The sequence below is a fragment of the Hyperoodon ampullatus genome, assembly GCF_949752795.1.
Source record: "Hyperoodon ampullatus genome assembly, chromosome: 4".
Classification (NCBI taxonomy): Eukaryota; Metazoa; Chordata; class Mammalia; order Artiodactyla; family Ziphiidae; genus Hyperoodon; species Hyperoodon ampullatus.
This window is the reverse complement of record NC_136917.1, coordinates 161,659,986-161,684,540: the sequence shown is the minus strand read 5'-3', so window position 1 is coordinate 161,684,540 and position 24,555 is coordinate 161,659,986. Positions and strand designations below refer to the sequence as shown.

Sequence of the window (24,555 nt, the reverse complement as noted above, 5' to 3'; positions counted from 1 at the left end):
GCCCTGGTCCGGGAAGATCCCACATGCCGCGGAGCGGCTGGGCCCGTGAGCCATGGCCGCTGAGCCTGCGCGTCCGGAGCCTGTGCTCCACAACGGGAGAGGCCACAACAGTGAGAGGCCTGCGTACCGCAAAAAAAAAAAAAAAGGAATGAAGTATTTGCTGGGACATGCATGAACCTTGAAAACATTACGCTAAGTGCAAGATGCCAGCCATAAAAGACGGCATGATTCCCCTGAAATGAAAGGTAGAGAATAGGCAGATAACAGAGACAGAGCAGTTGTAGTTGCTTAGGGCCAGGGGGTTGGGGGGTAACGTAGGGTGGGAAGGTTTAGGGGCGACAGCTAAGGGGTGCAGGGTTTCTTTTCTGGGCAATAAAAATGTTCCAAAATTGTTTGTGGTGTTGGTTAGACAACTCTGTAAATATAATAAAAGCCACTGAATTGTATACTCTAAGTGAGTGAATTGTATGGGCTGTGAATTATCCATATTCAGCTGTTAAAAGAAAAAAAGTCTATTCTTTCCATTTCAGACCACAGCTCAAACTTCTGCAAGTTATTAACTAATCATAGTCTAGGTGCTAAAATGTGACTACCGCCTCTTTTGCTCTTGTAGCTAAAGTAACATCTGCAAACTGTTTTAAAATCTCCATCAAAGGTAGCAATGAGCCGATAATGGGTATCTCTGAGTATGACTTTCCTCAAAAGGCAGAAATTATTTTCTCTATGGTATTTACATCACCTTACCATTTCAGAGAATGTCCCAAATGAAGAGCATCCAAAATAAGTATGGGGATTGGGGTGCTGACACCTACTCTCTCTAGGGCTGTCTCCAGTGAATGTTTATGAGACCCATGGTACTATTTTCTAAGTCAAGTTAAGGTCCTTTGATGAAGGGGGAAAAAAATAAAGTTCCATAAATGTTTGAAATAAACAATCTTTAAATTTTGGATGTTTTTAAATCAGAAAAAAATAATCGCTAAGGTTGGAAAATCTGCAATTTTCATCTCCCTGGTTTACTGCTGCTCAGAAAAGGAAATTAGGTTATTCGGACAGGATTTGCCCTCCACAAAGGCATGCTGGCAACATTCCCCGGTGGCCTGATCTGCTCTGAGTCCTCTGTTAACAAAAGCTTCCTGAAACTGGGGACAGCATATGCTCTAGCCCATTGTCACAGGAGAGAGGGGTTCTCAGCATCACCCAGTAAACATGTCATCAGCTCCCTTTGCAAGAGCAAAAGCAGATGCTTAGAGCAAGCCCACTGTGAACTCTGACAGGGCAGGAAGATGGATGCATTTCAGAACAGAGGATCATTCCAGAAGACAAAAATACTTGCTCAGTTCTCAAGGGCTAGCTACTCGCTTACCCTCACTGGAAGACTTAGAAATACTATTAATTATTTCAAAATTATTACAAGAGCCATTTGGAACACCCAAAGAGCAGCTAGATTAATGATGGACTCAAACCTCTGAAATGAAGCCACTGCATGTGGAACTTCTAATACAGGCCATGTGCTGAATTTACAAATGTAATGTTAGAATTTTATGGGAGACTGCACAAGTCTGCTATAAAGGCTTCATCTAGGAAACCCTTTGGGGACATTTTTTCCCTCAAAAATTCATGTGAATAATCAAAACCATCATATTCCACACAGCAGTCCGTATTGCAGTAATTTAATCTTAAACAAGTTCACTAAGATGTACTGACGCAGATGTTTGAAAACAAATATCCAAGAAAGGACTGTTCAAAATGAGTCGTTTCTCAGAAGATTTTAAAAGTATCAATGAATCATTTAAGCAAAGGGAGGGGAAGGAGGGCATTTAATTCTACAGATGGGCCTCTTTCTTAGGGAGTCTTGCTTAAACTCCTAGGTTCTGATCAGGGCTGGGACTAGGGTGAGGCAGGTACCCGGTGTGTACAATTCAAGGATGCACCAATCCTGGGGCTCGTGCAAATCAGCTTCAGCACCTGCAATGACCCTGCACGGTGCTTCTCTATATCTGTACCCTCGGTACCCCACTCGCCTTACCCTAGTCCTGGCCCCCTCTCTGGTTACCAGTCCAATGTCAGTCCAGGATGGCACAGGCGATGGGAGAAAACAGTATATTAAACCTAAGAGTAATCAGGAGCTTGGGAGTTCTAACAGCTGCTGTTCTAACAGCGGCTCCTAAACATGAAAATCGCTCTCCTTCCTTCTCCAGCTTTGACACCTCACTTAGAAAATGAGGGCGATATGATTGCCTAGCATGGCAAACAGTAAGTTAACAATTTAACTACTCTTCAGTATTAAAAATAAGCATGAAGTGTTCAACTTTACACAGCAACCTCCGAAAGTGTGTACGCACGATCAACTCCTTCTTGGAAATACTTCCATGAGTCAACCTTAGAAATGTGATGGGACGTAATTAACACAGAACACAGGCTTTTCTTATTTTTGCTGTGCCTGGGCGTGGCTCTCCACTAAACCAGAAAAAAATACAGTTACAGACTAAACCACTGACAGGTGTTAGTATTTAAAACTAAGATCACCAGACAGTCGCTGACAGGACACTGTTCAAGAATGAGTCCTTTATGGCTGCAGCAGTCGAAAAGGGTACTTGGACTGCGACCGTCTGTGTTTCTCCAGAACGTGCTTTGCGGGGAAGACTGTATATCAGATGCTTGTATTTAGAACACGGATTTTAAAAGAAACCCCCCACATACAGCCTGCCAAGCCCTACACGCTGGTCCTCAGAGTGTGCACACCACACCAAGCAGCATCAGTTGCACCTGGGAGCTTGTAGAAATGCAGATGGTCAGGCCCCACCTGAGACTCGCTGAACCGGAACCTCTGGGTTGAGGCCCAGGAGTCAGGGGTTTAACAAGCCTCTCCAGGGGACTTTTTTTTTTTTTTTACATCTTTATTGGAGTATAATTGCTTTACAATGGTGTGTTAGTTTCTGCTTTATAACAAAGTGAATCAGTTCTACATATACATATGTTCCCATATCAGGGGATTCTGATGCCTGTTCCATTCTGAGGGCCACTACCCTACAGGTAGGGTTCCTGGTAGCAGGACACATGGGTTTTGCCACTGTCAATCTTTGTCCTCTGGGGGAAGGTATTTTCCCTCATAGGGAAAACAAAATGATGGAGCTTTGCCAACGAATCCATCTACTAGCTGGGGGTTCACAGCACAGAATACTGTGGCTGGCTGCACTGGTAGCAAGTACAGATTCCTGGGTTCACCTCCGGAGAGGCCGTACCGCTGGGTCCCGGGCTCACCTCCGGAGAGGCCGTATCACTGGGTCCCGGGCTCACCTCCGGAGAGGCCGTACCACTGGGTCCCGGGCTCACCTCCGGAGAGGCTGTACCACTGGGCAGGGTGTAGGGGCCCAAGCATCCAAATTAGTAACCCCTCTAGTGACTCCGATGTGTAGCCAGGACTGGGAACCACTGGAAGGCCCCCTGCAGCACTAAACATCCCATCAGAAGTAATTGGGAAAAATGATCCTTTAGATCAGGTTTAGCAAACGTTTTCTGCAAAGGGCCAGATGGTTAACTTGAGGCTTTCTGGCTCCTGACTGTGCCACTGTAGCGTGAACTCAGTCTTAGATAAACCAATGAATGGGCATGGCTGTGTCCAATAAAACTTCCTTAAATGTGACTTTCTTACCATTTTCATGGGTCATAAAATATCATTCTTTTGATGTTTCTCCAAACATTTAAAAATGGAAAAACCATTCTTGGCTTGGAAGCTGTATGGAAACAGGCATTGGGCACAGGCCATGGTTTGCCACTGCTCCTTCAGTTCAACTCTGGAGTAATTGCATCAACTTTACTGAGTTCAGTCATGCCGTGTCCATGACAGATGTAACTTCAATACAAACAGCTGCCTTCAAACAAGCTAGATGTTACTTTTTAGAAAAACACCGAGTTTTCATTTGCACACAAACAGACAGCCTGACGACCCACACAGAGCAGTATACTGAACGTACTCGTCACCTTGGAAAGGTCACGGGGCCCCCTCCCCGGGCACCATGCCTCCCAAGTGCCTGTGGAGTTTGAATCCTTACCTTAAAAAGGCAGCGCCAGCAGTCTGAAATAAAAGCTGGAAGTCAGTCGCGCTTTCGCTGCGGGTCTGAGTAACAGACACGCCTTAAGCAGGAGTTAGCAGAGGAGGCAGGCACCCACTGGTTAGAAATAAGCCCCTGTCCTCTCCAGTGTGGGGCAGCTGCTTGCCACTCACCCTTCCCTCTGCATCTCATCCAGCCCACGTGGGGCTGTCCAAGCCACAGGGCAAGTGCAGGGCTGGAGGGGGTGCGGGAAACAGGCCCCTTACTGCCTTTGCCTTTACATCCCCTGCCACTCCTCCTCCCCAGGCCTTTTCTTCACCCCAGGGCCTCATCCTTCCTTCAGATCCCAACCACCTCCCTCTTGCTTTGAGGTAGAAACAGATAAGGTTCCCTCAGAAACGAATATAACTTCATTGAATTGTTGGAACACAGAGACCATCACTGACAGCCTCCGGGCGTGGAGCTCAGTGAAGGGATTTCAGGAAACTGCTTTACCGCTGGGATTTCTCCCAGTACAAATCAGAGAAACCTTTGCAGTGCCTCACAGCCAGAAGGAGAGGTGCCCAAACACCGGGTTCTGTTCCAGACACAGAAAGGAAAGGAGGCAGGGTTGCAGGTGCGAGGAAGATGCGGACAACGAAAGAACCAAACCTGTCTGCAGGGTCACAGCATCAGGAAGGACAGGTCCTCCCCAGAGCCCCAGGCCTCACAGGGCAGGGAGCAGCCCAATGTGAAGTAAACAGCAAATGAGACGGGGAGAATTCATCTCATGTCACAATACACACACTGAGTCTGTGGTTCTCCAGTTTCACCATGCAAGGCATCACCTGGAACCTTGTTAAAATACAGACCCCTGGACCACCTGCACAGAGACGTGGACTTGGCAGATGGGAAGGAGGACCAAGGAAGCTGCATCTTTAACGAGGGCCCTGATGACTGACTATGAAGCAGCCAGTCGGAGAATCACACACGGGCCAACACCGCACTAGTGTTTGGGACGTTTAAACCCAAATGTCCCACTCAAACAGAGCATCCAACTAGAGAGGGTGGGACTAGAGAGATGGAGATGAAAAGACCAAGAACAGGTCAATTCCCTGGAGAAAGAGGGAGACAGGGGCACTCCAGGGTCCCTTGGAGACAAGGGCCCAGTGGACAGCTGGACAGACAGAGGGAACTGAATTCTCAGAGATAATGTGGGCATTGGAGACATTCCACAGAACCATCTAAGTGTCCAGAAAAGAAGCTATATAAGAAAAAGTGAAGGCCTAGAAATCATGGGTAACAGGAGCATTTTCTAAGCCCAGTGTGCAAAAGTTGTGCTTTTTCAACAACTTTTTTTTTTTTTTTTTTTGCAGTACGCGGGCCTCTCACTGTTGTGGCCTCTCCCGTTGCGGGGCACAGGCTCTGGACACACAGGCTCAGCAGCCATAGCTCAGGGACCCAGCTGCTCCGCGGCATGTGGCATCTTCCTGGACCGGGGCACGAACCCGTGTCCCCTGCATCGGCAGGCGGACTCTCAACCACTGCGCCACCAGGGAAGCCCTTTCAACAACTTTTAATGGACTATTTCGATAGGATGCTCATTCGGTCTACGAAATAGTTCTGAACTTGACTGCTTATTAAGTGGTACCCAGGAAGCTTTCTAGAAACACACAGGGCCTGAGTCCCAGCTGAGATTCTGATTTCATTGTTTTCGGGCAGGGCCAAGGCTCTTGGTAAAAGCTTCCCAGTGAATTTAATGTGCAGCCAGGGTTGAGCACTAACCCGGCAGAGGCAGCAGCGTGGAAACAAGATTGTGGACACAAGACGATGAAACATTAAAATTTAAAGAAGGGGGATTTTCGCCGATCCTTCTATTTCCCTGGAGCAATAAAACAGAATAAAAGCAAAAAGGCACCACAAAGGAAGAGGAACTTGGGAAAGTGGTACCACCACCGGGGCAACCTACCGATCTTCAAGAGTAACTTCAAGAGAAAGCACAAAGGTCATGACCAGAAAGGAGACAAGGACACTCAATCCCAGGGGCCTGAAGACAGAAAAGAAATGAACTCAGGGAAACAGCCAGGACGGGCAGTCACGGGGCCTGAGAAGGTAAACAGGCAACAACTCCCACCTCACCCTGTCCTACCTAACACTTCTCTGCAGGAAGTAACATGATCAAGTGAAAAGTCGATCAAGTCTGGATCCAAACCCCACCTCTACTAACTCATCACTGACCAAGTGTGGGCTCTTGGACATGCTATTTCACGGAAGGTCCATCTCTGTGTCAGTAAGTACGGCTGACCACGCCTTCCTAGGGGAGTTGAGGATTAAATAGGAAGGAATATGCAGCAGCATGGTGCCTCGCAGGGAGATGTCACCAGCAAATGGCACTCTCTTCCCTTTACCCATCCTAAACGCCAAGCCTCATGAGGAGGACACGGCTTAGAAATGGGGTGCCCTTTCCCACAGCTCTCAGGGAGGTGACCGTGGGAGAATGTGGTTCCCTAGCCTCATCATAGTGGCAGCCTGGGTGGAACTCAACATACAGCTAAAGTTGGAATCAGGCAAGAGAGGACTTTCACACCATCCCAAGTCTTGCAGTGCGGGTACCCCAACAGGTCTTTGTAGACAGACTGCGTAATCAAGTCCCTGTGCGTATCACTGAGTCTTCCGGAAAACTGGTTCCAAATAACAGGCCTATAACTGAACTTCTGAAATGGGCTGCATCTCAGTCACACCCAACGACTGTCTGAATTTGTTCTAATAAATTACCTCGGCATTTTCTACTGAAATTGCACACAGCATACAGTGGTGCCATGTCTGATTCCCACAGATAATTTTCTGAACTGTTTTTGTTTTCAAAGTCTTCACATACATTTTTCACAAAATGACACTTATAATAAAGGTATAGTAGTAAAGCCTCAAAAAAAAAAAAAAAAATTGAGCCTTGATTTAATCAGTTTTCGGCATCACCTCCCCCAGTAGTAAGTTACCACCTGGTCTGAGCTTGGGATCCAGCATTAATGTGCTGACTATTTTCAGTATTCATGGGTATCAAGAATGCAAGGTAGTCTCCTGCTTACCTTCAAGTATGAGCAATGTAATTTGCTAAACTAACTACAAAACAGAAAGCAACAATGGGTCCAAAGGAACAAACCATCAGCCCTTCTCTTTGTGCCTGGACACTAGCAATGCAGGACCAGGATTCCTGGGGATTGCAGGAAGAGTCTGGGTATACCACAGGCTCCCAGAGGCAAACGTCGGCTGAGCTACCCAGAGCAGAGCCTGGAATACAGCAATTGACCGAAGATGGGACGCACAGGCAGGCCAGAGGCAGGCTGGAATCCCAATAAATAGGCACACCTAAGGGATGGAAAGAGGAGGCCCATTCAATGGACCCAGGAAGGAAAGAGGAGGCCAAAGTCGAGAGATATCCACAAAGGAGAAAGAAAGTCAACAAGTTGGCCCAGCCAAGGACAGGAAGCCACAGAAGGTCATGACCCAGGGCAGAAGTCATCTGTTCTCTCCTGCATAATCACTGTGTGTGTGGTCAGCTAGAGGCTCACTGGGGCCAGTAAATACTGTGAACAGAGATCCAACCCCTCCCTCCCATCCACCCGCCCAGAGGGGATGCCAGACAGGGAGGGGCCCAGCTGGTCAGTCCAAAGGCTTGGTGGGAAGGCAAACGCCTGTCCTGAAAGCAAGGGTCAGAAATAAACTGGATTCCCAATCCACTTAAGCTGGATTTACTTAAAGGAGCAGGGAGACAGGCCCCGGGGACAGGGGAATCTTAGGGTCTCTCCAGCAAATTTTTCAGAGGTGCTGGGAACAGGGCCGATGACAGAAGTGGTGTGCACCCTTGGCAAGCTAAGGTCAGCGACACCTGACACAGCCCACGCTCCTCACAACACCAGTGGATCTTGTCGGGTTTGTCGCGGTAAACTGCTTCCTGTTTCAGTGTAGATGTTGAAGTACACAGAATTCTCATCTCAGGTTTCAAAATGCCAAACTTTGGAAAAATGTTCTGTACCAAACTCAACACCCATCTACTCCCCCTTGAAAAATGAAAGTGCAGTTTATATGTTTTTGGAGTCTATCAAGTGAAATGATTCCTTTGAAAAAGAAATTCCCTTTAATTATCTTCAGTGCTCTTTATTTTGCTCTGGTCTTACGGCCTAAGGGTGGTTTAGACAGAAATAACACAGAGAAACTCCCAACAGGACTCTTGTGACAGGAGGCTTTTTCTTCTGTCCCCTGTGGTCCATTCAGACTTGTGATTTCTTTATTAAAACGTTATAGGATAACAGTCTCAACAGAGCACACATCATTCTAATAACTTGCTTGGCCCTGTGCTGACTACAAATGGAGCTTCACCACGCATTCAGCATTCAGCATTTGAGTGTCCTCACGGGCCAGGCTCTGATTCTAGGAGCTAAGGATACAGCAATGTGTCCATTCTCAGAGAGCTTGGTGAGGAGACACAGGGAAAAAAAAAAAAATCAAATAATTACACGTGATACAATGTCAAGGTAGTGGCCCTCTTGGATGGAGAGGTTGAAAAGGCCTCTGTGAAAAGGTCTTCATCCAGGCATTCATCCCTGAATGAAGGTGGGGAAGGCCAGGCACATCTCTGCAGGACCCAAGTTCTCGAAAGGGAAAGACAAGCCCTCAGTCGGCTAGAGTGACCATCTCTTCCCAAGTTACAATAAGCAAGTGTCCGCACAGAGCTATGCAGATTTACAAATACGTACATGTTTTTTCCTGGAGCTTAGTGCACCAACAATCAGACATTGTTTTTTTTCCTATACTCCCAGAGTGAAAATTATTTGACTTTCTATCTTTGAGCCACAAGATGCCAAACCAGATTCTTGGAAGAGATCTAGATAGTCAATCACGTGGCTTTCAGGCCTACAAACAATTTTTTTCACTCTAAACCAAGGAAGTTGGACAAACTGCAGTCTACCTGGTCTTTATAGCAAGACAAAGCCCCAGTGGTGTTCAGTCTCTATAGAGTATAGACTTCTGACTCTAAGAAACTCCATGGGCTGGTGTTTAATATCCATCTCAGAGACGGGTATTTCCAGGATGAAACAGCAAAATGTGAGAAAAGCACAGGAATTTAAGAGTTTCCCAGCTTAATAGAGCTGCATTGTTTTGATGGAAGTGAATTCCAAGAATAACAGATGGAGCCATACTGAAGTTAACAGAGGAAACCGCATACATCTGATTTTTAAAAAAATTATCTACCACTTGTCAAAAGCATGTCCCTCTTTCCTCTGGCTTTCTGGATGGTTGTGCAGCCACCTTCCTCTTGAGAAGGGCCCTTCACCCACCCACAGGGGTAGCACCATCCACCCCCATGCACACATCACAAGGTCAGCGCCAAATGCCCATCGGTGGTCAGCAGATCTAAGTCAACATTCAATTCTCCATCCTTGGACTCTTGAGCTAGGTCTACACCACTTCTTTCTTGACAGTGTCTATTCCTTAAGAAAGAATACAAACCAGAGTTTCTAACGTGCTTGTATACCTAGAAGCAGCACAACAAAAGGTATCCAAGAGGAAAGTAGTTTAACAACAAATTGCACAGGGGGTTAGTGCTTAATGCTTACAGAGTTTCTGTTTGGAGTGATGAAAAAGTTTTGGAAATAGTGGTGATGGCTGCACACATTATGAATGTAATTAATGCCACTGAATTGTACACTCAAAAACATTTAAAATAGTCAATTGTATGTAATTTACATTTACCACAAATAAACACACACAAGAAAGCCCAAATTCCAGTTCAAAAAAATAAATTCTATATTTATCCATTCATTTTTCTTTCAACTCAAATTTGGACATTTGTTGAAGTAAGTCAGACAGAGAAAGACAAAAATCATGTGATATCACTTACATGTGGAAATAAAAAAATGACACAAATGAACTTATTTACAAAACAGAAATAGACTCACAGACATAGAAAACAAATTCATGGTTACCAAAGGGGAAGCGGGGGAGGAGAGGGATAAATTAGGAGCTTTGGATTAACAAAATACTGTATATAAAATAGACAACAAGGACCTGCTGTATAGCACAGGGAACTATATTCAGTATCTTGTAATAACCTATAATGGAAAAGAATCTGAAAAAGAATAGATATTTATACATATGTATAACTGAATCACTTTGCTATATACCTGAAACTAACACAACATTGTAAATTAACTATACTTCCATTCTAAAGATGGTTAAAATTTTAAAAAAATTTTTGGACCTTTGCAGGAGAGATCAATCATAGCAAATATTTTACACACCCATCCAAAAAGTTGAATACCCCAAAAGGAATACAATGTCATAGCTGTTAACACACACACATACACACGCACAACAGAATTTAATATGGCAGTGGTACCCCAAAAGCCAGGGCTGTATACTATTTTAGGGATATGCTTTGCCTCTCAACCGGACTGCAAAAAAACTACTTTGTTAAACTTTACTGTACGCCAAAAATTCTACCTTTAAATCAAAAACATATCGATAAGCTAAAACACACAATTAAAATAGAGGGCAATTAACATACTCTTAGGCATAACCACAGGAAACTGCCTTTTCAGCTCCCTCATCCTACAGAGATGGCGACTTCCTATGGTTCAACGGAACCCACAGGTTAATCTGGCTGGAAGCACCAACTGCAACACCAGGGATACCTGACACTTGAGAGGCTACAGGGAGCGAAAATATAATCTGTTTCTCTCCTTTTGAGGAAAAAATGGGTAAAGTTTCCCCCAAATAAGTGCATTAATATGAGACTGTTTCTCTTTACCAAAAAGGAGAAAAAAGAGATAGAATATACTTTCTGGTTTTTTGTTTGTTTTCAATTTATTTTATTTATTTATTTATTTCTGGCTGCACTGGGTCTTCGTTGCTGCGTGCGGGCTTTCTCTAGTTGCAGCGAGCGGGGGTTACTCTTCGTTGCGGTGCACAGGCTTCTCATTGCGGTGGCTTCTCTTGTTGAGGAGCACAGGCTCCAGCCATGCGGGCTTCAGCAGTTGTAGAACGCGGGCTTCAGTAGTTGCGGCACGTGGGCTTCAGTAGTTGTGGCACACGGGCCCAGTTGCTCCGCAGCATGCAGGATTTTCCCGGACCAGGGCTCGAACCCGTGTCCCCTGCATTGGCAGGCAGATTCTTAACCACTGAGCCACCAGGGAAGCCCTGCTTTTTGTTTTTTAAACAACATAAAAGCAAGGGACTTATGTGCAGGCCAGCTGACTACAAAGAATCTGTCCTGTTGTTCAAGAGTTCGGCTCTGAGAGTCACAGTATCCTAATGACACCACTTCTGCATCATTAACGTCGTCCCCCCAAATTCCTTCCCTCCATCTTTGTAAGTCTAGCTGTCTCCCTGCTGGCTTCCCCCCACCTGCCGCCACTATTCACGGGAGTTGCCCTGGGGGGCCCTACCCGACTTGGGGGGCCATGTCAACTGCTGCTCACTCACTCCGCATCCGCTCACAGAGAAGGAGCTGGCGGGGGAGGCCTCTTTAGCCGGCACCTGTCTCTGCCAACAGCTGGCTTTGCCAGTGAAGCCAGGATGGCAGCTTCTGCGGCTGCTGAAAAGGGCTGGCGTTCCTGGGCTCTCGGGGGCCGGCGTGCGCAGTCAGCTTCCTCTCAGATGACATTCTCAGCTCGGTTAAAAGCTCCAGGTTCCACACTTCCCTTGAGAAGTTCCTGTTCCCACCTCAAGATGAAATCACTCAGTTCTAGTTGTCTGATTCCTGACAATCAGGGGGGTTGCAGGGTAATATTCGGAGCTCTGAAATGGGAGACATTCTGGGCTGTCCCACGGTCAATTTTCCAGCACTCAACAGGCTTGCGGGAGATTTCTTTGTGACCCAGGAGTGGAGCCATACGGGATGTGGAGAGGTCAAAAAGCTGCCACATCCGTATGACATTCAAGGAACACAAAAAGACACCAATCAATGGGGGCAAAGTGAAGGGGTAAAAAAAGCAAAGAAAAGCAGCTGGACAGAGCAGAAAGTGTATGAAAAATGACCAAAAGTGCAATGAAAAATCACTACACTAACCCATCATCAAGTTCGACAAAATTGGGCCCACAGTATTAATTCCAACAAGTCAAAGTGAAGGTCAAACCCAAAAGGTTAGAGATGGCTTTAAATGGGAGATGTGATTATAAATAATGTGGGTTATGTTTCCTGTGTGGCCTGAGGAATTCTGACTATCTTGGAGGGTGGGGATGACTTGAAAGAACCAGGCAATCTAATGGCCTTTTTGTGGATTAATAAAATGAGAAGAATAACTTTTAAAACCGAGTCTAATTATACTTGGTGCAAATAAGAGAAGGGCACGGAGGAGGGCGTTTACTTGTAGGTTGGGGTGATTAATTCTCCAACCAGTAAAATATTTCAGAAGACCACATAGAGAGACAATGCAAACAGAAAACTCAACAGAATGGTTGCAGAGAGAAGTGTCTTGATTAAGTTGACTGGGGTAAGTTAAAAAACTACCCCTCAGGGCTTCCCTGGTGGCACAGTGGTTGAGAGTCCGCCTGCTGATGCAGGGGACACGGGTTCGTGCCCCGGTCCGGGAGGATCCCACATGCCGCGGAGCGGCTGGGCCCGTGAGCCATGGCGGCTGAGCCTGCGCCTCCGGAGCCTGTGCTCCGCAACGGGAGAGACCACAACAGTGAGAGGCTCACATACCGCAAAAAAAGACAAAAAACAAAAAACTACCCCTTAAAATACAATTAGGTAAATTGATATCACTATAAGCTATTTCAGAGCGATCAAATTAGGCTCTTTTCAGGAAGGATAATAAAATAGTTGACTCTCAAAGTAAAAAATCTAATTTAAAACTCATTAGTCAATTCCACAATGTTCCAAAAGGCTGCTTCAGCGATCACCCACGTGCCTGGCAAACGTTTTAGAAAAGACAAAAACATTCAGTGCCAACGTCCATCCTACCCTTTTCACCAGAGTCAGTCTTTTAGCCAAATATGGACCCTGCAGAGCCACAAAAGCATGGTGCCCTTCCACAACTCTGTCCAAGGCTTCACGTGCAAGAAGACAAGTCATTTCTAACTTGCAGAGCACGTGCTGACCTACCCACGTGCTTCGTGCTCCAGAAGCCACAACCATGCACTGTTTCAAAGTGTGTTAGCATGTCACTCGCACTTTTCTTTTCCCATCGGCAAATACTTCACAGCGAGTATACCATAAGCTATGAGTCACATGGGAATGTTTTGGTCCTCCGCACTCCTGGGACCAAACTACAGTAGTTTAAATTTGGGCGTGGGATGGAATTTTAGATTAATATAAAACGATCTCCTGGGCGAAAAAAGAACAGCTGAGCAAATGTGCAAAACCCTCAGAGACTGAATGAAACAAGACAACGGGCCCTTTAGGGCTCTCACCGAAAAACAACACCATATTATCTCCTATCTACCCCCTGTCCCCCGTGACCTCGTTTTAGGATTTTAGTTACTTGTGGCTCCGCTTGGTTTCCAACACGAAACAGGATTTTGGAAACTGCTTTTTAATCCACCTGAGCACTATTTCACTGCAGTCAGCACAATCCCTGGCCACGCTTGAGGTGAAATGATTGCTGGAATTGGGGGTGGGGTGGGGGGAGGGATGGAACGCACACAGAGAAAGGGAAAGCTTCTCAAGGCCTAGGGAAAGCTTCTCAAGGCCTAGGGAAAATTTTCCACCGCTACCTCAAGCTCTTTTCCTTACCTTTGCTTCGTCCGAAACAGTAGCACGGATGGTACACGGGTGGTACACGGAGGGGATTGAGAGTACTTCCTCCTCTTCACTGTAGTAACTACGACCCTAAGGCAGTTCTCCGACTCAAACATGGACCAGCAGCATCCATACCACCAGGTAGCTGGTGAGAAATGCAGACACTCAGCCCCCAGCCCACACCTGCCGATCAGAATCTGCATCCAAAACAAGACCCCCAGGTGATTCCTGTATAGTAGACCAAAGGGAAATTGAACTAATAGTTTGGAAGCTCTTCACAGATTCTGAGAGGTCCTATTTTGATAACATAAAAAATTTACTAGAGGGCTTCCCTGGTGGCGCAGTGGTTGAGAGTCCACCTGCCGATGCAGGGGACACAGGTTCGTGCCCCGGTCGGGAGGATCCCATGTGCCGCGGAGCGGCTGGGCCCGTGAGCCATGGCCACTGAGCCTGCGCTCCGCAACAGGAGAGGCCACAACAGTGAGAAGCCCGCGTAAAAAAAAAAAAAAAAAAAAAATTTTACTAGAACTGTTTATAAAGATACAGAAAAATACCCACTTGACAGCTTTTACCCGTTACCATTTGACCTCAAACACTGATATCTTTTTTTTTCTATTGTGGTAAGATGTACACACTGACATAAAAAGGATGACAATGGCAAATTTTAAGTGTACAGTTCAGTGGCATCAAGCACATTCACATTGTTGTTCAACTGTCACCATGATGCATCTTCAGAACTTTTTCATCTTCCAAAACTAAAACTCTGGACCCATTAAATAACTCCCCATTCTTCCTTTCTGTAGAAACACCAATATCCTAACACCCTTTAATAACATACCAAATGGGGCTGAAATTAGCCCATACTTTGAAAAGTTACCACGGGTTTGACCAGGACAAGATCATGCTCTACATCTCTGACCCTGATTCCTTCAGGAATCTACATCCGATAAACAGCAGGTGTGCCTGTCCTGGGGACCAGAACCAGGTAATGAACTTCTAACCCTTGGTGGCTACGCCTGTATGTTCCACAGGGAATCTGTAATGTCAAGAGAGGAAGAAGTAGGTCACAAAAGACAGAAACAAAAGTCCTCTGGCCACTGCCAAGCTCTTGATCCACGTGTGATCCATGTCTTTCCAACCTGCCTCACTTTTGTCACATTTTAAACCCTGTATTTCCTACATGGGTCGCCAAGCTAATTATAGTTGTCATACTTGGGAATGACAGAGTGGACAGTGTAAGACCAAGGCTTTGATGACCGATTGAAGACTCGAAGTCAAATTCGGGAGTTGTTTCCACGTTTAAGTATATACTTTTCTGGTTTAGTTCTTTCTAAAGCCACAATCCATAAGTACCGTCAAGAGGGAACAGAACGGCTGGCCTGACCAACCCTTTCCATGCCTCACGGAGGGCTGCCTGTTGACCAGCTGGCAATGGTGTCACAGGACACAGACTGCTGACCACGCGACACAGACAGTAAGTAGCATTAACAGGCTGCTAGAATTGCTGTGACGCCTCTGTGGAGTAAAGCGGAGTTGGATAGGAACAGAAAGCATCTTCAGAATCTCCAAGACACTCCGTTAAGCAAAATAAGCCAGTAACAGAAAAGGACAAATACTGTTATGATCCCACTCATATAAGTGTCTAAAGGAGTCAAAATCATAGAGACAGAAAGGAGAAAGGTGGTTACCAAGTGCTGGGGAGGTGAGATGGGGCATTAAGCGTTTGCTAGGTACAGAGTCTCAGTATTACAAGATGAAAAAGTTTTGGAGATCTACTGCCCGACAATGGGAACAGACTTAACACTACTGAACTATATACTTCAACGTGGTTAAGATGGGAATTTTAACGTTCTGTGGTTTTTATCACAATTCTTCTTAAGAGGAAAAAAGGGAAAAAAAGTAAAGCATCTTTGGGATTAAAACATAAGTCGACAGGGCCTCCCTGGTGGCGCAGTGGTTGAGAGTCCGCCTGCCGATGCAGGGGATACGGGTTCGTGCCCCGGTCCGGGAGGATCCCATATGCCGCGGAGCGGCTGGGCCCGTGAGCCATGGCCGCTGAGCCTGCGCATCCGGAGCCTGTGCTCCGCAACGGGAGAGGCCACAACAGTGAGAGGCCCGCGTACCGCAAAAAAAAAAAAAAAAAAAAAAAAACATAAGTCGACAAAAAAAGAAAAGAATTCCCCATTAAGTTCTGTCAAGTCAGGTACACGGTTTAAATATTGTTTTCCCTTTTTTGTTATCATCTTGAGAAGTATGTACAAGGCCTGAAAGAAACTGAATTCTCATCTGGGGAAAGTGAGATGACAAGAGGGGAGGAGTAAAGCAAGACAGAAAAATGCTGGCCGGGTCACTTGGTCCTTAGTTTACAGGTCACATCACGCTACCCGAGAACCTGAAGGGAAAGAGACCAGACTGGGCATCAGTGACTGGGAGACACTGCATTCCCAGTGGTCTCTTTGCTCCTCTCTCCTTGCACCCACCCCCACCTCTCTCCATTGCACATCACAGCTATATCTTCACCACCAGACAAATACTGAAGCACCGTTCAAGACTCTTGGATGAAAAAGTAACTGAGGAATTGCAAAAAGCCCAGAAACATCACTGCTTATTAAGCCAAGAAATGAGGAATGTACCACCAAGAGGATCATCTCTGCTCAAGGTTTTGATAAACAAGTAGCCCAACAGCCGCAAACTATACACCACTGACCTTGAAGATTCTGTTCTCAACACAACTTGCAAACAAAATTCAGCAACTGAGAGTTTTAAATACTGGCATATGATGTCCTTTTAGTCCTTTATGTCTTAAATTTTAATATGTGTCCCTGTGGGAGGTACCCATTTCTAAAATTAAAATTCCTTGGGATTAAAGACACACACGACTATATATAAGATAGGTAACCAACAAGGACCTACTGTGTAGCACAGGGAACTCTACTCAATATCTTGTAATAACCTATAATGGAAAAGAATCTGAAAAAAGGAATTTATATATAACTGAATCACTGTGCTATACACCTGAAACTAACACAACATTGTAAATTAACTATACTTCAATTTAAAATTTTTTTAATTGGTTTCCTTATAAAATGGAGAAACTGGGCTCCTTTCACCATTGTCCAAATATAAGCAGTGGGTCAGTTTCTGGATTCAGGTATTTGTTTTCAGTGATATGGCTTTTCACTTGTTTTGCACTAAAGAATAAGGACCCTGGAGCAGTGGTTCCCACAAACAGAAGGAGCATCTTCAGTTGCTTCACGAGGTGGATGAAGAGGCTCAGGTCAGGTCTCTGTCCTTACAGGGACCAGGACACTGATACAGTCTCACTGGCAGGCCAGTAGTTCCAACACTAGGAAAGTTGACGAATTTTAAGGGAAAGTGGTCATGAAACCAATCGGGAAATACTGATATATTTGAACTTTTTCTCAAATTGCTTGCACCCTATACTTCTGATTCTTCCTGATCCCCAGGAAGGAAACCAGCCAAGTGTAGGGCTCTTCTGTCCAGTACTAGTTAGAACACTTTGGTTTCGATTTGGGAGAATTTTTTATTGTGTCTCTCCCACACTCGAGGTGTGCATTACACATTCCTTTTGGGATTCTGTTGTATCACTTAGAAAAGATGTTTAAGGTATGAAGGGCGAGAAGAATGAGCACACGTGCCCCTACGCAGGGCCACCCAAGGAAGCAGCACACGGATGTCACGAAGCTGCAGGGACTCTGCTCACCTGACCATAGTCCGTCCGGAAGACAATGACGCCCTCTGCACAGGAATTTACGGTACTTGGAAAATGCTGGCCATTTTCTCTCAGCCAGACCCGTGTTCCCTGTAAACAAAACAAGCAGGATTTAACTATGAGTTTGGATTGCATTTTGTGGCAAAACACCACTCTTAAAATTACTATGACTACTATATTCCTTAAAAATCACCTTTTGAAAAGCAAACATCTTTCTCAAATAAGCAAGGAATGAATCTTCAAAGAAAGCATCACCCACAGCCTTACACATGTACAAGTGTGACTGAGACAGAGTCCCACCAGACAGAGAAAATAGTACTAAAATGCAACTGAGGGACCTCCCTGGTGGCGCAGTAGTTAAGAATCCACCTGCCAATGCAGGGGACATGGGTTCGAGCTCTGGTCCGGGAAGATCCCACATGCCGCGGAGCAACTAAGCCCCATGCTCCACAACTACCGAGCCTGCGTGCCTACAGCCTGTGCTCCGCAACAAGAGAAGCCACCGCAATGAGAAGCCCGTGCACTGCAACGAAAAGTAGCCCCCGCTCACCGCAAACAGAGGAAGCCCGCACGCAGCAATGAAGACCCAATGCAGCCAAAAACAAAAAATTGATTAATTAAAATGCAATTGATTTATGTGGATTATCTCTTCACATACACGCTTTAAGGCAAGCACCATTATCATCCCATTTTACAGATGGAGAAGTGGAGGCCTAGAGGTAAAGAAACTTGCCCAGCATCACACATCCAGAAACCACAAGTCTAACCAGGTCACCACACTGCTTCACCCCAAGTCAAGAACTCTTTGGGACCTTCAGGCTCCATCTTCCCGGGTCCAAGCCCCATGCACTTGCCCACTTGGAGGGCATCAGGACACTCCACTGACTTCCTACTTGGACCAAATCCACGTGTCAACTAGACTCTCCAAGAGACGGATGAAGTTTTAGGAAATATCACAACCCAATCCACTGGTGTGAATTTTGGTAGGATTCCACCAGACACCAAATGCACTGCAAAGTTTGCAATGATATCCCAACAGATGACAACTTCCAGAGCCTACTGTTTTAACCTGGGGCACAATTTTTTGGCATTCATTTCATTTCCCTTTTTTATTTCTCCACTGGGCAAATAAAATGACAACCATAATACTTAGCCTTTCAATGCTGAATTTCCTCTTTCTTTGATTTCACAACATGAAAACCGTTTGTTTTCAAGGACAAGTGATAAAAAAAAAAGTTTGAGGAAATTATTGGGTGTTCACTGGTCAAATTATAAAGAGTTATCTTTATGGGAATTCTTGTACATGGTGATGGGAATATAAATTGGTGCAGCCACTATGCAAACAGTACAGAGGTTCCTTAAAAAACTAAAAGTTGAACTACCACATGATCCAGCAATTCCACTCCTGAGTACATATCCAGGAAAAACAAAAACATTAGTTCCAAAAGAAACACTCACCCCAGTGTTCACAGCAGCACTATTTACAACAGCCAGACAGGGAAGCAACCCAAGTGCCCATCAACAGACAAATGGATAAAGAAGATGTGTGTGTGTGTGTATGTGAAAGTTACTCAGCCATAAACAAGAATGAAGTACTGCTATTGGCAGCAACATGGATGGAAATAGATAAATTATGCTTAGTGAAATAAGACAGAGAAAGACCTCCACATGGGTATCCCCTTTCTCTTTATTGTGGGAATTTTAAGTTGTTAACTCCAAACTTCTTCAACCCTCCCTCCGTGGAGGTGTTGAAACCCTCCATGATAAAGATGGAGAACAGCATCAAAAATGAGTATGAAGTGTTTCTCTATAAACCCTGAACTGTCTTATTTAAAGAACACATGTAACACCAACACGGCCGAGTTGCCATGCCTACACAGGTCAGTCACAGACCTCCAATTCCCACTTTGGGCTGAGACACAGGTAACATCCAGAAAGAAGGACACGACTGTTGGCCAGTCCCGATTTCTTTATTAGCAAACAGCTCCTTTCCAAAAAGGACGTTTACTACAGGCATCTCTAAGCCTGCTCTTTCAAATATCATTCCACGCCAAAACTGCAGCATTTGTAATGTTCTAGAAAGAGACTTCCAAGTGCCTGAACTACTTTTTCATCCTTTTTAAAATTCACGTGTCAGGGCTTCCCTGGTGGCGCAGTGGATGAGAGTCTGCCTGCCAATGCAGGGGACACGGGTTCGTGCCCTGGTCCGGGAAGATCCCACATGCCACGGAGCGGCTGGGCCCGTGAGCCATGGCCGCTGAGCCTGCGCGTCCGGAGCCTGTGCTCTGCAACGGGAGAGGCCTTGTCAACAGTGAGAGAGGCCCGTGTAACCCCCCCCAAAAAAAAAATTCACATGTCAGAGACTGCAACATTGAAAGCTTTCAAATACTTCCATGTACACACATACAGACACACACACACACACACACACTCACTCAAATGGAAATTTCCAAACCCATAAGGTAAAAACTTTTACTCATTAGGTAAAATCATAAAATAATTCACAGCGGACCTCCATCCCAGAATCCTGAGTCCAAAGCTTTGTTTGCTATGACCATCACCTGCTTTGCTTTGATCAAAAAGGATTTCATGTCCCTGTTTACCAAGTATCAAAACTGTCTATTTAGTATGAATAGAGATTATGTTATGAAACATTACTGAATTAATATAAATTGTCACCAGAAATAATATAAACCTCCCAACTCCCAGGGGGTACACTGCATGAAGTTTCTTTTACTTGAGTTTTCTTGTGGTTCCTTTCACCTTCTCATTTGAAAGTATGACCAAGCCCTTGTTGACACAGTCCTTCCTACATGATCAAACACACAGCTCAACCTCCTTAGTCCAAAGGTCTTTCTCAACAGGTATGAAGAGCTGCTAATAACCAAGTTTTACAAAATCCAGCCCAGATTTCAAATCTAGAGCCCCACTGGCCAGTTTTCCTAAAACCTACAGCGGTATCTTCCCCAGATAGGAAGGGAAATACATTCAAAACACTCCCTTTGTTCTTTGAAAAAGCTTAAACAGGCAATTTTCATAGAATCAGAATTGCAAAGTAAAACTGGTGAAATGGATATTTTTACATAGATTGCTCTGGGTGGTTTCTCTCAGCCCCCAAACTTTCTGCTTCCATTCTATTCGAATAGAACACATATGCCCAGGTCCAGGAAAGAGGCCACCCACAAGCATTTGAAAACGAAATAACAGAAAGACATTTACCAGACCATCCAAATTTGAGTGGGGAAGAAAATTGTGCCCACCATATGCAAACCATTATATTCTGTCACTGTTAAATAAGACTGATAATTTAATGTACAATGCAGGCATACGGAGAAAGCTCCTAGCTGATAGAGAAAACTCACAACTGGAGCAAAGATATGCCTTTAAAAGTAGGTGGAACAAGTTTGATGATAAAATAGATGTTTTATTAAAACTTGGGACGTTTTCATCTTAATCTGAGACAGATATGTGTTAAATTCAACTTCTAAAAACTTTTTCTGCACATAATCAGCAGTAATAGTTTTACAAGACAAAGCACTTGCACAGAAAATTCCCAGCTCTTTGATCTTCAGAGCAATCCTATAAGGAGGCGAGTAATACCATCCCTTCAGAAATGAGGTCCGTAGGGGTTCTATTTTTCCATTGCCAACAAATGATTTCCTGGCTATAATGAAAAAAAGACTGACCTCGGGCTTCCCTGGTGGCGCAGTGGTTGAGAGTCTGCCTGCCGATGCAGGGGACACAGGTTCGTGCCCCAGTCCGGGAAGATCCCACATGCCGCGGAGCGGCTGGGCCCGTGAGCCATGGCCGCTGAGCCTGCGCGTCCGGAGCCTGTGCTCCACGACAGGAGAGGCCACAACAGTGAGAGGCCCGCGTACCGCAAAAAAAAAAAAAAAAAAAAAAAAAAAAAAAAGACTGACCATACCAAGTGCTGGTGACAATGTGGAGAAACTGGCAGTGATATAAAATGTTATACCCACCTTGGAAAACAGTTTGGCGGTTTCTTAAAAATCAAAACATAAGCTCACCATATGTCCCAAGAATTCAACTTCCAGATATCTACCTACTCAAAAAAAAAAAAAAGTTTTTAAAAAGCCTTGTAAGCAAACATTCATAATAGCCATATACTAGAAATCACTTGTCAACAGAAGAAAAATGCACAACCTAAAAGTTGCGAGTTATGTTTTATTCGGGGACCTTATGGAGGACTACGGCCTGGGAGCCAGCCTCTCGGATAGTTCCGAGTTAACGGTTGCCAACAGGTAAGGGAGGAGCCAGGATATATAGGAGTTTGTGCTGGGAAAAAAAAAAAAAAAAGTGGTCAAACATCAAAAGATTACTGCTAAGCACAAAACGCAACATCTCAAGTTAATGATTTTAGTGTTTTTCTATGTGTGGGAAGATGCAAGGGTCTGGGCTCATTGAAATTATTTCTTAGATATGCATCTTAACTATCTAGTGTCAGGATCCTATTTTTCTCCATCCTGAATTCCCCTCAGGGGGCACCGTTGGGGGCAGTGGCTGATGGTGGGGACATTCACTTTTTTACGGGAATGGCAGGCAACAGTTTTTTGTCCACACACTCAGATGTCCATCAACTGGTTCAGAAACAAAATGCAATAAATCTACACAAGTCTTAGTAATAAGAAACAAATCACAGAATCACCAACAAGCATGAATCTCAAAAACATTATGCTAAGTGAAAGAAGCTACACACAAAAAAGTAGAGAAGAGGTAAATCCATCGATGCAGAAACTAGATGAAAAGATGCCCAGAGCTAGGTGTCGGGGTGGGCACGCTGCCTGCATGTGGAAAAAGGAACTCTGGGGGGGTCGATGGAACTACTCTAAAACTGGATTGTGCTGATGGCTGCACAACTGTATAAATGCACTAAAATCCACTCAACCGTGAATCTACCATGGGTGAATTTTATTGTATGTAATTATACCTTGGTCATTGCAAATCATTAAAAAAAAATTGTCTCCCAGCCTATGTACTTCTCAATGGTACATGAACATGCTTAACCGCTCCATAATGGGAAAAACCCAATCATGTCTCTATAATTGAGCAACTGCAGTATCAAGAAACACACACACACAGCCATAATGACTGCATGGAAGAGCTGTGTTAAAACCCTGAAGATTGGTGTTGGGTTCATTAACGTCTCCGCTCTTCATTAGGTAGACAACTCGGAGATTACAAGGCTACAAGGAGACGTGTCCGAGCTCATCTCCAGGTGAGGCTGTGGTAGAGGGCATCCCTGTCTCAATTACTGGCCCCCCACCCTGGAAGATTATCATAAATCCTCGGCCAACTGTGTGTGACTGCAGTACCTCCTTGGGCAAGAAGTTGCACCTATCTCCTCCCTGCTACCACGGAAACACGACGTAGCTCTGCAAAGCCTAAAATATTTACCTTCTGACCCTTTACACAGAAAGTTTACTGATCCTCATTTAAGAAGATAAAACCTCTACCACAGATTTCAACTTACTGTTGCCCCATTTTTAAAAAATAGATTTTTTTCTTTTAAACTATTACATTTCTCTTCTGATTTGAAGAATGATTCTCCTCCCTGAACTTTGAAAAAAAATGAGTTTAAAAATAAGGTAGGAAAACAACCCTAAAAAGAGATAATGATGATGGACTTTAAATACCATGCTGTGTGGCATGTTCTAATTACAGATTCACAGAAAAGAGAACATTCTTTAGCCAAACACACAGCTCAGTCTTAGACCCAGAACAGGGCACCGCACTTATTTTTCTCCCATAACTGCTTACTTGGCCCACATTGAGCACCGTGGTTCAGGAGTCTAACAAGCTACACGATAAAGTCACAATCTGTTCCTCAAATGTGATCTGCTCTTTTTTTTTTTTTAAAGACAAAGAGGTCAAATAGATTTGTAATGGAAAGATTAATATGGTTATTTAAATCTGCAGTAAGTTAATCAGCCAACAGAAAGTTCTCCTCTTTTGCCGGCAATGACTTAGTAAAGAAGTAACCTGGCTTAGAAGATGTCTAATGTAACAGGCTGGGACATGGGGGGTCCCTGCTCTTGAAGATACTGAATTCCGGAAACGAGATGTGGGTAAAATGTGTTAGTACAAGGATTTAAACAGTATTTTAAAAACTGAGGTATAACTGACATGTAACATATTAGTTCCAGGTGTACAACATAACGATTTGATATCTGTATATACTGAGAAGTGATCAACACAGTAAATCCAGTCAACATCCATCACCGCACATAGTTAATTCTTTTTTTCTTATGAGAACTTTTTTTTTTTTTTTTGCGGTACGCGGGCCTCTCACTGTTGTGGCCTCTTCCGTTGCGGAGCACAGGCTCCGGACGCGCAGGCTCAGCGGCCATGGCTCACGTGACCAGCCGCTCCGCGTCATGTGGGATCTTCCCGGACCGGGGCACGAACCCGTGTCGCCTGCATCGGCAGGCGGACTCTCAACCACCGCGCCACCAGGGAAGCCCCCTTATGAGAACTTTTAAGACCTACTCTCTTTGCTAAGAGCGTAGCAAATATGCCATCCGGCATTGTTAACCCCAGTCACCATGCTGTCCGTTGGGTGCCCAGGATTTATTTTATATATGTTCAGTAAGTTTGTACCATTTGACCCTCTTCACCCGATTCCCCCAACCCCTACGTCTGGCAACCACTAATCTGTTCTATCTATGAGTTCGGGGGCGGGGGTTGGCGGGGGCGGATGTCCCCATGGAAGTGAGATCTCTCCTCTTTTATAGTCATTTTTGTTGTCGGTGGAAGTAGGAACACCTTTTCATCAACTGAACAGATGCTAGTTGTTTCCAATCCTTATCACTCAAATCCACCTCAAAGGACACAGGGCTTTTATAACATACAGAGTTCTAACACAGATTCCTCCACCACATCACTACTGACATTTTGGGTGAGGTAGTTTTTTGTTGAGGGGAGATGACTGTACTAGTTGGGAACCACTGGTCTAGAGTAACAGAAAGTTCTAGAGCCACAGCCAAATTAAAGGAGTTTTCAAACCCATTAACTGAAAGCAGACTCCACTG

General features: G+C 44.9%; 1 protein-coding gene across 1 annotated transcript in view; it reads right to left on the bottom strand.

Moving 5' to 3' along the window:
• MYO10 (myosin X) overlaps window positions 1–24,555 on the bottom strand; it is a gene marked incomplete at both ends in the record, with an annotated part of 225,099 nt that overhangs the window by 155,473 nt on the left and 45,071 nt on the right. Inside the window, 1 exon segment of the mRNA XM_079701754.1 lies at window positions 17,498–17,596. Coding sequence (XP_079557880.1) covers window positions 17,498–17,596 — 99 coding nt within the window.